The sequence below is a fragment of the Glandiceps talaboti genome, chromosome 20 (genome assembly GCF_964340395.1).
Source record: "Glandiceps talaboti chromosome 20, keGlaTala1.1, whole genome shotgun sequence".
Taxonomy (NCBI): domain Eukaryota; kingdom Metazoa; phylum Hemichordata; class Enteropneusta; family Spengelidae; genus Glandiceps; species Glandiceps talaboti.
Window position 1 is genome coordinate 9488506 of NC_135568.1, and position 16445 is coordinate 9504950.

General features: G+C 36.1%; 2 protein-coding genes across 2 annotated transcripts in view; both read right to left on the reverse strand.

Moving 5' to 3' along the window:
• Positions 1–3632: 3632 nt before the first annotated feature.
• Positions 3633–10443, reverse strand: LOC144450531 (cytochrome P450 20A1-like). Its single transcript, XM_078141175.1, has 9 exons — positions 10419–10443; positions 9953–10098; positions 9327–9494; positions 7199–7262; positions 6342–6518; positions 5485–5608; positions 4980–5094; positions 4194–4258; positions 3633–3888 (listed from the first exon to the last, which is right to left on the reverse strand). The coding sequence occupies exons 1-9, from the start codon at positions 10441–10443 to the stop codon at positions 3633–3635; spliced, it is 1140 nt and encodes a 379-aa protein (XP_077997301.1).
• Positions 10444–10822: 379 nt separating this feature from the next.
• Positions 10823–16445, reverse strand: part of LOC144450532 (kinesin-like protein KIF11) — a 40683-nt gene continuing 35060 nt past the window's right edge. The window contains exons 26-27 of the mRNA XM_078141176.1: positions 12746–12822; positions 10823–11015 (exon numbers count right to left, since the gene is read on the reverse strand). Coding sequence (XP_077997302.1) covers positions 10823–11015; positions 12746–12822 — 270 coding nt within the window. The remainder of the gene's footprint in view (positions 11016–12745; positions 12823–16445) is intronic.

Consider the following 16445-nt stretch of genomic DNA (forward strand, 5'->3'; position numbering starts at 1 on the left):
CCCAGCCTATTGAATTGCACTTACCCCATCTTCAGTATATATGGAGAGTAGTGTGCTGATACTCATAGACGATACAGAGTACAAAGTACACAGTTTTTGAAACCATGGATCAGTGCATAGAAGAGTGATCGCTGTAGTATTGCAAGAGTCTATGCTCGGTTCAACACAAGACTAAAATCCAGGACAGATCTCCGCATACTACTCTCCCACTCTCCTAGTCTGATTCTCAATATTTATTAGCCATATTCACCTTAACATACGACTCTAAAATAACTTAACATAATATGTAATAAAACCAGCCATAAATGCATTAACATCAACATTAAATGAAGTAACATCAACTAAAGTAATAGCATCAATCATAAATGTGATAAAATGAACCATAAATGTTATAACATCATCCATAAATGTTATAACATCCAGAAATGTTATAACATCATCCATACATGTGATAAAATCAACCATAAATGTGAGAAAATCAGCCATAAATGTTAGAACACCAACCATAAATGTTATATCAACCATAAATGTAATAAAATTAACCATAAATGTTATAAAATCAACCATAAATGTGATAAGACCAACCACAAATGTGATTAGATCAACCATTAATGTAATAACATCAACCATAAATGTAATAACACCAACCATAAATGTAATAAAATCAACCATAAATGTAATAACATCAACCACAAATGTGATAAGACCAACCATAAATGTAATAACATCAACCACAAATGTGATAAAATCAACCATAAATGTAATAAAATCAACCATAAATGTAATAACATCAACCACAAATGTGATACGACCAACCATAAATGTAATAACATCAACCATAAATGTAATAAAATCAACCATAAATGTAATAACATCAACCACAAATGTGATAAGACCAACCATAAATGTAATAACATCAACTATAAATGTAATAAAATCAACCATAAATGTAATAACATCAACCACAAATGTGATAAGACCAACCATAAATGTAATAACATCAACCACAAATGTGATAAGACCAACCATAAATGTAATAACATCAACCACAAATGTGATAAGACCAACCATAAATGTAATAACATCAACCATAAATGTGATAAGACCAACCATAAATGTAATAACATCAACCATAAATGTGATAACATCAACCATAAATGTAATAAAATCAACTATAAATGTGAGAACATCAACAATGCAGGTCGTCGATAACATCGGAGCACTGTTGACTGACACCGGCTTCCCGAAATTTGAAATTAATAACAAATTCACAAACATTTGAAGATTATAACACAGTTAAAAATCTCCCAAGGGACTGGTGCCAGTCTAGTCTTAAATGGGAACAAAGGTGGAGACTGATTTGATCTGATTGCTTTAGTTGACAGCAAGTCAGGAGAGTAATTTATACCACCTCTGTCTTGCACCACATGTACATCTCTAGAAATTAGTATTATGCAACTCAGCTATGACGATGAACAGACTCGATATTTACTGGGGGGGGGGGGAATTCTGGGTATGCAACGGGGTTCTTCATTACATATGTTTACGCCACCAATGCCTGTATCTACCAGTCTTTCAATTGCTTCTAATTCGACATGTGCCATATGATAATGAGGATTAGGACAACTGGCTGACTGTAAGATAGAAGACGTAGATATATGCAGTTCTTAATGTCATAGGCATATGTAATGAAGTGCCTATATTTGTTTTTATACCCAGTGCAATGTGGGTCTGTTCATGGTTTATTTGAATATCATCATACTTGCTAGTTTTCGAGATATGGCTCGATGCAGATCTTGGAAGATGAAAGTAAGTGACTTTTCGCGACTTACTGGAAAGCATAGGAGAAACTCAGCCCTGTCATTGTTCCCCTTTAATGGCAAGCTTATGTTTAGTTCTTGCTATAATCATACATGATAAAATGTTTTAATTCAGTTATTTCACATTTGTCCGAAACACATCTACACCCACGCTAAAATATACTGCCAATGACACTGTAGCACAACTGTAGTTGACTGTTGCTATGAGCATGGTCTTGTTGCAAGGCATATACATGTATGCATACATTTTTGGAATCTTTATTAATTTTCTTACCCTTTTCAGTTTTCTTCTTTCCAATATAAACCATTTTGCCGTTTTTATGGGCGTGTTCATGTTGCAAGGCAACCCTTAGCTACCCACCCCTGTTGTTATTTTGTAATATGCATTAAATCATTTCACTGTTGCTAAGGGCGTGGTCATGGTTGCTAGGACTAATTTTGTCAAAATGTTTTCAACAATAACTGCAGAATAACACCTTCAGAAACATTCCCAACAAGTTTCCACCCCACCATGCAGTTTCAAGATATAGGTTCTTGACCAAAATTGAGTTTTTAGACCTAATTTACTTACTGTTGATGGGATCAACATGTTGTGAATACTGCTTCATCCACCCATCCCCAAGCACATCCCCATTAAATTCCTGCCCAATCTGCTAATTAGTTTTGGAATTTTATATTTTAGACCAAAAAGACCCCATTTTTAGACCTAATTTGCAAATCACAGATGGGATCACCATGTCATGAACAATTCTTAATCGAAACACCCCTAAGAACGCTCCCACCGAATTTCAGCCAAATCTGCTCAGTAGTTTTGGAATTATAGATTTTTGCCCAAAAAGATACACTTAGCCCTAATTTGCATATCACTGATGGGAACGTCATGTTATGAACAATTCTTAATCTAAACTCCACTAAATGTTCCCCTTATATTTCAATTCAATCTGTTCAATAATTTTGGAATTTTAGATTTTTGACAACAAAGACACATTTTTAGCCCCAATTTGCATATCATTGAAGGGATCATCATGTTATGAACAATTCTTAATATAAACACCCTCGAGAACGTTCCAACCATATTTCTGCCTAATCTACTCTGCAGTTTTGGAATTAAAGATTTTTGTCCAAAAAGACACATTTAGATACCTACTTTGCATATCACTGATGGGATCATCATGTCATGAACAATTCTTAATCTTAACACCTTTAAGAACGTTCCAAATAAATTTCAGATCGATCTGCAGAGTAGTTTTCGAGTTTAAATTTCTGACCAAAAATCAAATGTTTTGGCCTAAATCCCACACGGGTCGTAAGATCATTTTGTCTGAACAATTTCCCAACTACACACCCAAGGTAATATACCCAGCATGTACCAAATATCATGGCAATCGGTCCAGTGGATATTTTCTTTTAAAGTTGTTTACACACACACACACACACACACACACACACACACACACACACACACACATCAACACAGACAAACAACAGACAGACAGACAGACACTTTGCCATCCCTATAGCACTACTGAATCTTATCAGTTCAGTTGTGCTAACAAAAGTAACGTAAAACACATGTGATATACACATTGTTAAATCAATATCTATTCAAATGATTATAACTGACTTTATATATATAAACCTTCATATTCCCATGGTGTGTCGTTTAGGTAAAGTAATATGAAATTGAAACATTTCACATTACTATATACTTGTGACGTCAGAAGTATGGTAATATGGTCGGATCTATGTCGTCTATGTTTGTAAGCATGAAACTACAGGCGTTATCGCAGATTCGTGTTTTGCAGTATCAATTCACTCTGCTTCCCGTTTTGTAGCTATCACCCAGATTTCTTCTCTTGGTTGAGTTACAAGACCCCACTTTGGACGCGAGGTTTGACCCTCTACTAGCTCTAGTGTGAATTTTCTAAAGAAATCGGCCAAGAATACCACAGTCTCAGCGTAGGTTATACGATATCCAGGGCAAATTCTCTTTCCAGTTCCAAAGGGTGCAAAGGCCAACTTATGACGTTTTGAGACTTCTTCCCTAGAGAAACGGTCAGGGTCGAATCTAAAGAAGACAAAAATACACAATAAATGTAGGTACATTTGTACACACACACACACACACACACATACATACATACATACATACATACATACATACATACATACATACACACACACAAAGCAAATAAATAAATACATACATACATACATACATACATACATACATACATACATACATACAATGTCAAGTCAAGTCTTTATGTATTTCTTGGGTTCTGTACAATTAAAGACATACCCAACGGAATAACAAAGAGATTCGTTAATGTTCTAGCGTGCAGCAATGTTACTTTAGACATCCATATGTACCTTTCAGGCTCTGGCCATATCTTGCTGTCAGTTAACACTACTCCCAGGGCATGTACACAACCAACCTATAAGTGAATTACAGACAGATACACACAAATATGAGATCTAAAAGGTCATTGACAAGGTTAAATAATACCAATGGAGTCACAGTATGATAAATATGGAGCGGACATAAAGCTGGAATAAACTCTGGTAAGTTGTGAGAGTGTAATGTGTTATAAAACCTTATAAACACAACCTGAACCTTATAACCGTCTTGACTGTAATCGGACACTATAAAACGTCATTTTGTGACTAGTGGTGTTCATAGTAACTATTGCTTTCAACTTTGGAAAGATCTGGGAAGTAGTTGCTTCATAAGTAGTCTAGTTCCTATACAGTATCGCTACGACTCATAATCTAGTCAAGACCATAACGAAAGGTGTTAATTATGGTCCAACCCCATAGTGAGCAAAACTGTGAAACAGCGTATGTCACAGCTGTGGTCACCACTCATTTAACATTCATTTGGTAGAGCTGTTTTGGCGATGTCCAATGTCCAACCAGGACTCCATCGCCAGTCCATTTAAACTAAATCAGGTGGGGACGCAACAACATAATCATGTTTATATGAACGCTGTAGGAGGTAGCACAGGAATGTGTGCTGGTTGAGGGACTTTGACCAGACTGTGGTTAGGGTTAGAAACCACAGTTGGTATCCACACTATTTCATATGAGTCCTCTGGGTCATAAATGTCTTCTAGTGCCCTCGTGGCCAGCCAATTAGTGTCAATTAATTTTTCTTACCCCTTTTGGAATAGTGTAACCTTGAATTTCGACATCACTTTCAAAGTCAGTACGAATAGTAAATGGAGCGATTGGCTGAATTCTAAGGGATTCATCTATCACTTGTCTCACATATCTAGAAGTAAAACATAACATCAATTTCGACAACATTACTAAATGATATGTATGTATGTATGTATGTATGTATATATGTATATATGTATGTATGTATGCATGTATGCATGTATGCATGCATGTATGTATGTATGTATGTATGTATGTATGTATGTATGTGTGTATGTATGTATGTATGTATGTATGTATGTATATATGTATGTGTGTTTGTGTGTGTGTATGTATGTATGTATGTATGTATGTATGTATGTATGTACATGTATGTATGTATGTATGTATGTATGTATGTATGTATGTATGTATGTATGTATGTGTGTACGTACGTATGTATGTATGTATGTATGTATGCATGTATGTGTTTTCCATGGGTTAGGTGATTTGCTTTACTTACACCAGTTTTGAGAGAGTGTTGTGGTCGACCTTGCCGTCTTCACCAAGTACGTCGATTAGTTCTTCGTACATTTTATCCTGGAGTTTCGGTTGTTCAGCCAGAAAGTATATTGTAAATACCAGCACTACAGAACCAAATTACAACGTAATATCAAAATGATCATGACCATGATCACTTTGGTATCTTACATGTTAGTAAACTTATCTTATCAAACAAAACCTTAATGAGAATTCCTTTAAAACAAATAGTTGGAACAGTGGTGGTTTAACATCACTGGCACATTACTATATTGACATTATACTCATTCAATGTTACTTTAATTGTGTAAATATATATATATATGTCTGTCTGTTTGTCTGTCTATCTGTATATATGTATGTATGTCTGTTGGTCTGTCTGTGTATGTATGTATGTATGTATGTATGTATGTATGTATGTATGTCTGTCTGTCTGTCTGTGTATGTATGTATGTATGTATGTATGTATGTATGTATGTATGTATGTATGTATGTGTGTATGTATGCATGTATGTATGTATGTATGTATGTATGTATGTATGTATGTCTTTCTGTCTGCCTGCCTGCCTGCCTGCCTGCCTACATGCATGCATGCATGCATGTATGCATGTATGCATGCATGCATGTATGTATATATGTATGTATGTATGTATGTATGTATGTATGTATGTATGTATGTATGTATCTTTGACTATAAAAATGTGTTCACATATATTCAAACATTTTAACTATTAATTCCTGGATAAGAAGTATACTAATTTCCAAGTGTTATTATTGCTGAGATAACCTATTCCCGTGCATGGTAGTTTGTGTGTAATATTGCCACAGTTGCTGACTTACTAAATACAGTGGTGTGGAAACCATTGACAAGGTAAGTAGATGCCTCATCAAAAAGGTGTTCTTCCGATTCACTGTGTTTCATTAAAACGTCAAGCATAGACCACTCTCCTTCACCAGGTGGATTATTACGTCTTTGTTCAATTACACGACTCACAAATCCCTTCCATCCTTTCAAAGCTTTTGAGGAAAAAGACGAGTAAAGAGTAAAAATCTGACTTTGGGATACCAATGTTATGTGATGTGTTTCAATTCTCGTCTAGAATTCTAAATTGTAAAGATTCCATAAATGTCCATTCCATGACTTTTTGAACTAAAATTGATTTTTTTTGGCAAGGATATTGAGATCTGCAAGACTTTAGTTAATATTTCGTGCTCACAGTATACATCCACCACATTCATTTCTGTAACAAAACTAATCAACTTATTTGCTAGAATTGGCCAAAATGCCATTTTGCGACCTTTCAAATAAAAAAATTAATGTTTTCGACAAGGTCCATGAGCAAAAAATGCATAAATAATAGAACTAAGATCTTGTAGACTTCAATACCATTGTCAAAAATGTCGATTTCGAGCAAAAGAAAGTAAAAAAAATATATTTTTTGTAAATATAAAATAATATGTGCACATTTTTTATATTTTAGTTCGAAATTTTCAAATGTCGCATTAGCATACTATATACCATAAATATCAGGTAAGATCTTGTCAACGACAAACTTCCATGTCTTAAGCTTTTTCAGGTGTTAGCCAAAAGGCGAACAATACCGTTATGCTAAATTTAATCAACCCGAGTTAATAAGTAATGTTAGTTATTCTCATTTCCCCACAGACAAAGATGGGCATATTGACAGTCAACTTACCCCGTTTAAATTCCTCATTCTTTTCTTCATCAGCAGCGATTGTCTTATTCAATATCTCCCATGTCTAGATAAAAAGGTAATTGGTCCATTCCATTTTGTTTTATTTGCAATAAAATTAGTATATGATTGAAAGTCAGTAGTGCATTTCGTCAACTTTGAGAAAGAACTTTGGACCAGTATAGGTCAAAATTTGAAAAGTCAAAGAGATCCTAGTTTATCTCTCCCATTTTACAACCTTCAAACAATTGGGGCTTTTAAGCTAATACCTTTTTTTGATTTACTAAGGTTACAACGCACAAGCAGTTCAAACTTTTAAGCACCACTGCGCTTTCGATCTGTATGATCTCATCGGAATGACAAATTCCATAGCTACAACTGACCACTAGGTGGCGAAATGGTCATTAGGCATAAATAAATTGTGTGGTTCCGATTATATTCAATTTTAGAATAGGTGGGGTAGGTAGATTTTTTTTCATATGTGAGTGTAGAATTCAGGTAGTTATGTTTTCCGTTGTTTTCCATATGGTCGCTGTTATTGGTTTCTTCTCATCAGATGTACAGACATTACAGATTGGAAGAACACCTTTATATTCTTAGTTTCCGCATTCACTATTTCTTGCGAGACTTCACAATTTTCGCGAATTGTTTTCTCGAATACGTAAAAACAATGTTTAGGCTGGCGTGAAAAAATAGTTGGGGTCGGATATGGGCCTAATATTGTAGATGGTAGGTAGTTCCATGGAAGTATTACTGGCGTGATGTCGTTAAAAATAATACTTCCATCATGGTAGTTCGATGCCACTCCGTCTGTTGATCTTGGAATATATACTGCAGCGTCTGGTATGTTGATAAGCCTCCTTGATCTTCCTTGCGAGGTGGTATACAAGATACCTTGTAAGGACTGTGATCAGGTGTATGTTGGCGAATCAGGAAGACAATGGAAACCAGGATTGAGGAACATCGCAAATCTGTGAGGGATGAACTGTATCACCGGCTTCAGCTGAATATTCCCGTAGCTGCAATCATAACCATGGACTGAGACTCCGTTTCCATTATTGATACAACCCCACGTGATTTCCCGAGGAAGATCAGGGAGGCTATCAACATCAGAAGCTACAATCCAAGATCAACAGAGACGGGGGGCATAGAACTACCTATACTACAATTGGCTGATCATACCGCCACCTAGTGGTCAGGTGTAACAATGTAATTTGTCATTCTGATGATTCAGAGATCTTCGACCAGGACAGGTGGAAAGTTCAGTTGAAACTTTGAATTGTTTCACCAAGCTGATGAACATTTTTGGTCTAACAATTGCTGGTTGGCATAAATTATAAGGACATGTGTTTAACATATGCCACTTGGATGGAGCGCCATCAACGCTATTAGAATATCTACTCATACATTAAATGCAGTATGCACCGCAGAGAATTTTTAAATTAATAAACATTCCTGGTACTCTTTTAAAGTATCGCAGCGCAATATTTATCTAATAGAATACTCGTTAATGTTATCCTTTACAATGGCCACGAAATACTGTGGGAAAGACCATGACGAGGTCCATGAGTTCCTTGAAAAGAAGATGGTAAATGATAAATATTCGTAATGTTTTCAACATGACTAGAACAATTCCTTTATATATCAAAGCTTTCGATGAATTGTGAGATTTTTTCAAACAAATCATTTTTGTTCTGTTTACCTGCGTTTACGTGTTTCTGCTATAATTCCCCTTTTCACCAAGATGTCGTTATTCTTTGTTAGTTAATTAATTGATTGAGAGGAGAATCGAGCATATATTGTCGGTTTCCATGGTTTCCTTTCAAACCTTAAATACATGTATAAGCATATTGTAGTTTGGGTTATGTTTCAAAACCGTGTTCAGACACGAGCAGAAGCACCGTCGTAAAGTTCCAACTGAATCCTTACAAGCTACCAAGCTTGGCAGTCAAACGCTGTACACAGTTTGGCAAAGCATAAAACAAGCAAACTTGAATTGTTAAATTGTAACGTTACTCCGGGACCGGTGCAGCACAGGTGTAACTGTGTGTGTCTAAACAAGGCATAATACATTAACAAATGGCTTTCGTTAATTTGTTCTGAGGAAAATAATCAAGCAAACATAGCTTACAATATCATAATCATGTAGAAAGGCCACTGCTTCCTTTTCTTCCTTGAAGACATCTCCGTATGCAGCACGACTGAATCCTTTCAGAATCAAAATTGACATGTATTCTGAGAGGGGGATATGTTCTCTAGCTGGTAGAGCAGAGATTTTAGCCATCATCTCGTCACTGGCCTATACAATTATAAGAAAGGTAAGTGAAAGTCCTCACAGTAGAGTATTGAAAGCACAAGCAAGACAAGCTGAATAAGTTTGATACAAAAATATTGATTTGGCTTAAATCTAATGGTGGTGCATCTGGGGACGTGTATAAGGTGAAGTTGTCACAACATAATGATCCCATCAGTGCAAATTAAGTCTAAAAATCTCAAGATTGGTCATAAACTTACATCTAAAAAAACTTTATTGTGAATCATAATATAATCATAAACAAGATTTTGAAGTGTGCACATTTAAAGAAAACAATATATTCATGATATGCAGGCAACATATTTCATCTTCAAAACACAAAGCAGAAAATCAGTTTGTATATGTAACTGGAACTTTTTTTATTTCTGAGAGAACAGTGCCATAAAAAAATCCTGCCTCTCATAATACAAAAGTGAACTTTATTTAACTGATTTTCTTATTACCTGCTGGAAATGGCAATACTTGCTCTTAATGGCTGCATATCCAAGTGGTACGTCAAAATGCTTTCGCAGTCGTTTTACACGTGGTCCATTATTAATGGTTATGCTCATTTTCCCAAACACAGGTAGCATGAAGTCAAACAGCTCCACTGCCAACAAAACAATGAGAAATTTCCTTTAAAGGGAAACCCCACGCAAGAAAAAATTCAGTTCTGGAGAGTCAATGAAACTACTGAAGTGTGATACAGTGTGGTATGGGTAGCGTACACAGTGCCAGTGGATGGCTAATTATGCACACAGTCGTACGCCTGCGCGCGATACCATAGTGAAAATGTATATACCTGTACACAATGTTGTTATGAATTTACGATCACAAATAGTATCATTTAGGTATGGATATTTTAGTCAAACTTTCTTTATCTTAAAAATTCCACAGTATTGTTGCATACGCGATTTTTTAATCCCTAACTTCGAAGTCGAAGATCGGCAGCCATTTTTTATGTTTTGTTTATGTTTAGAATCGATGTGTTTGAATCCTTACAAGCTACCAAGCTTGGCAGTCAAACGCTGTACACAGTTTGGCAAAGCATAAAACAAGCAAACTTGAATTGTTAAATTGTAACGTTACTCCGGGACCGATGCAGCACAGGTGTAACTGTGTGTGTCTAAACATGGCATGAATATCATGACGTTTAACGTCCCATATCAGAAGTGATATTTCGTGTTAAACGTCATCAAAATCAATTGATCTCGGCATAGTATATAAATATCGCTCTGTTACACTTGTCTAGCTGTTCCAAGTAATTTGGGGTATGCCACCCCAAGGATGCTAGTTCTTCTCTTTCTGCATTTCGAATTCTTTCATACAGGTATTCACATAAACAACCGTGACTTACGGGGTCTATCATACGCAGTGATGTCATCTTCTAAGGCCTCGGGTGATCCCAGACTGACATACTGACGATTGCCAAACCAAAATGTGGCAACAGGGCCATATTTGGAATGCAGGATCTTCAGAAATTCGTGCATACTTCCCGCTGCAGTTACATCAGGCATGTTTCCTGCTCTGCAATATGTCATACACAATTGGAAATATAAAGTTTCCTGATTTGATAAAAAATCGTTCTAATTTTGCCATAGTTTATTGCTTAGCTCAAAAATCTCTGACTGACCGTGCTTCTTTTCAATGCCTAGCATAACTCTATGGTACCATATATGCGTTAATTCATCGTGTGAGCTGCCACGCATTAAACTTTTAACAGATTACCGTCACAGTGTTGCAATATTACTAAGATATTTTTCAGCCAAACAATAAAATTTAACAACGTTACTAAGATAATTTTCAGCCAGGCAGCAATATGTAACAATATTACTAAGATGTGTTTCAGCCAGACAATAAAATGCAACAATATTACTAAGATATTTGTCAGCCAAACAATAAAATGTAACAATGTTACTAGCAATGTTACTAAGATATTTGTCAGCCAGACAATAAAATGTAACAATGTTACTAAGATATTTGTCAGCCAGACAATAAAATGTAGCAATGTTACTAAGATATTTGTCAGCCAGACAATAAAATGTAACAATATTACTAAGATATTTGTCAGCCAGACAATAAAATGCAACAATATTACTAAGATATCTGTCAGCCAGACAATAAAATGCAGCAATGTTGCTAAGAGTTTAGTTTAAAAGAATAATGCTGGCCAAGAAGATGCTGTTCGTCAGATTTACGTTATCATGTGAAAAGTACAATTGAACAACCAGTACCCGACCTGTGGCCCACCTAACCGTACACTCTATCCAGCGGTAACTCGTACGAGATGACGTGCTGTCTGAAGCCCCGAAGGAAGATATTCATTTGTAAAGAAGGGTTAAAGGGTGGAACTTTGTCTAATAAATACTCAACCCACTTACGCATTGCCCCGGGTGAAAGACGAGATCAAAGAAGACGTGTTGTGCAGTGCATTTTAATTTTAAGGGAGTACTTGTTGCCCTCCGAAGGGGAACTAATACAATGTCATAATGAGTTCTGCTCATGCAAGTTTTTATACGTCTGTGCGTCCGTCCGTAATACGTTATTTTTTCAGATTTGCGGATATTTGACCTCGACTTGACTTTCAGGGTAAGCTACCAAAATTAAACAATTTCGTGCATATCACAGACACTTTGTAGTATTTAAATAATGCCAATTTCGTTTCATAATGCACACAGGTAATATAGAAGAGATTACACTCAAGCATTACTTTGTAGGTTCATATAATTTTTTACTAGCTGTATATGTAGTACAAAATCAGGACTTACTGCATAACTCAAAACCCCTACTACACAGATACTCCATGCAAGTGTCTACCCCTATATTATCAGGTGCACGATTTCTTTGAAGACCTTGAAGAACTTAGACATAGAGACTCCATTCAAATGTCAACTTCTATAGTATAAGATGTTACCTTTCTACTGGTGTAACCTTTCAGTTAGTATCTTTATGGTTGACCCTGAATTTGCCTTCTGAGTCACTGTTTAGCAGATGAAATCATTCAGTATGTCATAAAACGCTGACAGATTCTAGTCATGACAATATGCTATTTGGGTTGTAAGCACATGGGTAAAACACATTTGGATTTCACCACCACCACCACCACCACCACCACCACCACCACCACCACCACCACCACAGCAGCAGCAGCAGCAACAACAACAACAACAACAACAACAACAACAACAACATCAACATCAACAACAACAACAACAACAACAACAACAATAAAAACGTAAACAAGAGGAATAACTTACTCGGGATCAGATTTTGTCATTCCTGGTATTTTCGCTAAGGCTTTCCTTTGGATGCTGTTGGTGGTATCATCCATAACCTAAGAAATAAATATACTTCATAATTCAGAAGTAAGAAAATACACTGGATGTTCAATACAAGTACCATTTGATAGACTTTAAATCTATGAAAATATAGGGTTAATTATGCAAATTATTCGCTGAATCTTTAAGCGAAATCAACTAATTTTATAGGACATATGCACTTTGTTATGTTTAACGTATGTAATAAAGTATATTGAAATTGAAGGATACAGTCTTAAAGTGTACATGCAAAGGTTGATAATTTTATTCGTAATTATGTTTATTTTGCCATAAACATAAAGTACATGTACACATAGCTTTCAAGAGGGATGGTTATCCAACAAAACGTTCTGCTCTAACGAATTTGTGGGTCTACTTTCGCGAAGATTTTGAATGGTCATAGATCGAATGTACTGTTACGTCACATGCTACATTTGAACAACTTGAAAGAATATTATGGGGAACTCTTGAAGCCATTCTCATTCGATCTCTGTATGTTTGATAATTTTCGTTTCGATTACATTGTCTGCAGGAGCTGTTTTCCATCCATTGAATAGTTATGTCAACAAATGACGCTGATAACAGCCTTCTCTTTATGTAAACAACAAGGCTTCACTAGGACATACGCAGTATAAGACAGCAAGGCATAGTCAGAAAACAAGCACTAAACTTGCATGGGGGGATATTTAAACACAGGTATACTATTACATATAATGTGTACTAGCCATGACGACATTTGTCTGTGAAATTTACATCGGAAAAAAAACTTTTAAAGCAGTGTCATTCAGTCTCTGTGGTTCGGACCACACCTTCCTTACTCATTCACTACCAGAGGAACTATCGTTACTGCTAGCGGTCGGTTCGAATGAATTTGGCTAAATCACACCATCAGATGTTAATGCTGGAGTGTATTGCTCTACGCTTGAGGAATCTGACCAATATTCAACGTCGGGTTCTGGCGAAAACGGGTTTTGAAGTTGACCTTCTGGTTCAACCATAATGGCTTTACATGTAAAGATACACTGACGAATGCGTTTGTGTTCCTGCATTGACGTCATAAAGTTCCAAATCCTGTCCTATCCATATGCAAATGAGAGGTACTTACCTGAAGGTGCTCTGTGGCTGAGCCGAGAGTGCCCCATTTTTCGCGCAATTTCTCGTGTTAGAATTATATTGTACTATTACAAACCCGATTTCCTTTATCTTTATGGCAAAATAAACATAATTACGAAAAAAAGTATGTACCTTTGCATGTACACTTTAAGTTAAGATACAACCTAACTACCGAAATTCAATGCAAATTATTCATTAAAACTGTATGGTTCATCAACAAACTTATAGAACGTATGCGTCTTCTAATGGTCACCTTTCAATTTTTTGGACACGACAAATGTAGACCCTATTTTGTTTACATTGACTTTTGGCTTCTGGCAACAACAATGAGGTTACATCATACTTTAGTTAAATGTTCCGAGTAGTTATGTCCACCATTTTAACCTATATACCTGCCCCTCAAAGACTGTTTGAACCTTACAATTGTCAACCTGTGTATGTCGACATGATGGTTTTCCACAGTCTACTTGACACAGTAGAACATGTAAGATAATATGCCCAGGGCTCATACATTTTTGGCAACATCAACGTATATAATTATCATATATCACTGCTCCGTATTTTAAGAGTCTTCTGGGAGAGGGACTGTGGACTAGGTCAGATTTTACACATTAATTTACGAAAATGAGGTCGAGGTATGGTCACTTTTTACTATGACTAATTTAGTATACGTGCATTGTTTTGTAATGTTAGCATACCACCATTGCCAGCACTGTAGCATAATATTTTAAGAACATATTAATGAGATTGATGGCAATAACCATGCACTGAATAAATTGTAGGTCGTGTTGCAAGTGAAAGAATTGGTTTGATAAGAAACAGAGGTAAAAGTGCGGTACAGCAGGGATAATGTCATGGAGTTGCCATTTTGATCTCACTCTAGGCAATGTCAATCGAGCACCGGTACGTACCCACCTAGTTTTCCCGAGAACGTACAGTTAAAATGCCATTAGTTTGGTGTTTCACTTTATATGGGTGATTGTGTTTTATACACAAAAGATAGACATATTTCAACTCTAGACTATACAATAACAGAGACACAAAACAACACACCAGGATCCTTTAACCAATCACATTGAACAGTGATAAGCATTGCTATTTTTTTCCTAGTGTAGTAAAACAGGCCTTTAAGGAAAACATTACACATGGATTTGATGGTTTTAACAGCTTTAATTGTTTATATTCTTATTGATATCTATCAATATAATCAAATTGACTACACTTCAACATCCCTACTGCATGACACTTTTGTAACTGTTTCCTTTGCAATAGAAGTTGTCTGAGTGTGTGTAACAAAAATGTCATGTCATTTCAGCATGTATGTCAGCTTTGATCCGATGTGTGTAACAAAAATGTCATGTCATTTCAGCATGTATGTCAACTTTGATCCGATGACCGGTTTTAATCAATGCAGTGCCTTCACACAACTTTTCTAAAGTGTTGGTAGCAACAGGAAATTAAACAGCCACTGCCATTACAATTATCGCCGCAGTAGCAGTGATGGGCTCGAGTTGTTACCATTGAGTCTCAGACTCGGGTCTTTTTCCATTTTTGATAAAATTGTGTCACATATTATTGAAATAATTAAACACGTTGAAGTTCATGTTTTTAGAAGGTACGTGGAGGCAGGGACAATTTTCAGATAATGGAATATGGGAGGGATAAGGCTACACTTGATCCCCCCTCTACAATAGTCAAATGTGGCAGTATCATGGTGCGCAAGTACACAATAAATTCGTGACATTTGACATTTTTATTAAAATCACGTAGTACACTTAACCTACATCTTACGCTTGTGATCATCGATTTTTTTAAAGATAATAAATACAAAACTGTGCTCACTACTTGAACTGGGACACAAGAGAGTCCGGTTTCATAAATTAGCTTTTTCGGAGCACTATTTATTAGTGTCTTATGAGTTTGGTCTATCTTAGTAAACCGAAGGCTGGGTTACCAGTGTTTTAGATTTGGGCGATTGTGAATTTGTGGGTCTTGTCATAGACCCTATATGTAGGGCTATGGTCTTGTCAACATATACAAATGTAGTAATAACCCGCTTTATCACCGGTACCGGTGAAAATGGTCACACCCAGGTACCATTGCTTTGACTCATTTAGACATCACATCAAACGACAAAATGATGGAATTTAGACTATGCTTACCTTTTTCGGATCATCACCTGACTTCAAGTAATAATAAGCAAAAGAAATAACCAGGACCAAGACTGCCACAACCAGTAAATCGAACATTCTGAAAAGTATGCCAAGAAACACTAACTATTTCAATGGCAAGTTTCAATAACAGTTTGCTGCTCGCCACACTACATTTGTCAATGTTGGTTTATATTGCAAACTTTGAACTTTTGAACCACGCACTTGTATGGTAGCCTGGTACGGTTACGACATAAGGTAAATTGCCAAATTAACATATTGCACAATGAGTGTAAACATCTACTGAACTAATGGCAGTACACGGACTGCCATTAGTTAGATCTGTGGATGTTTACACTCACTGCGTAATGCATTAA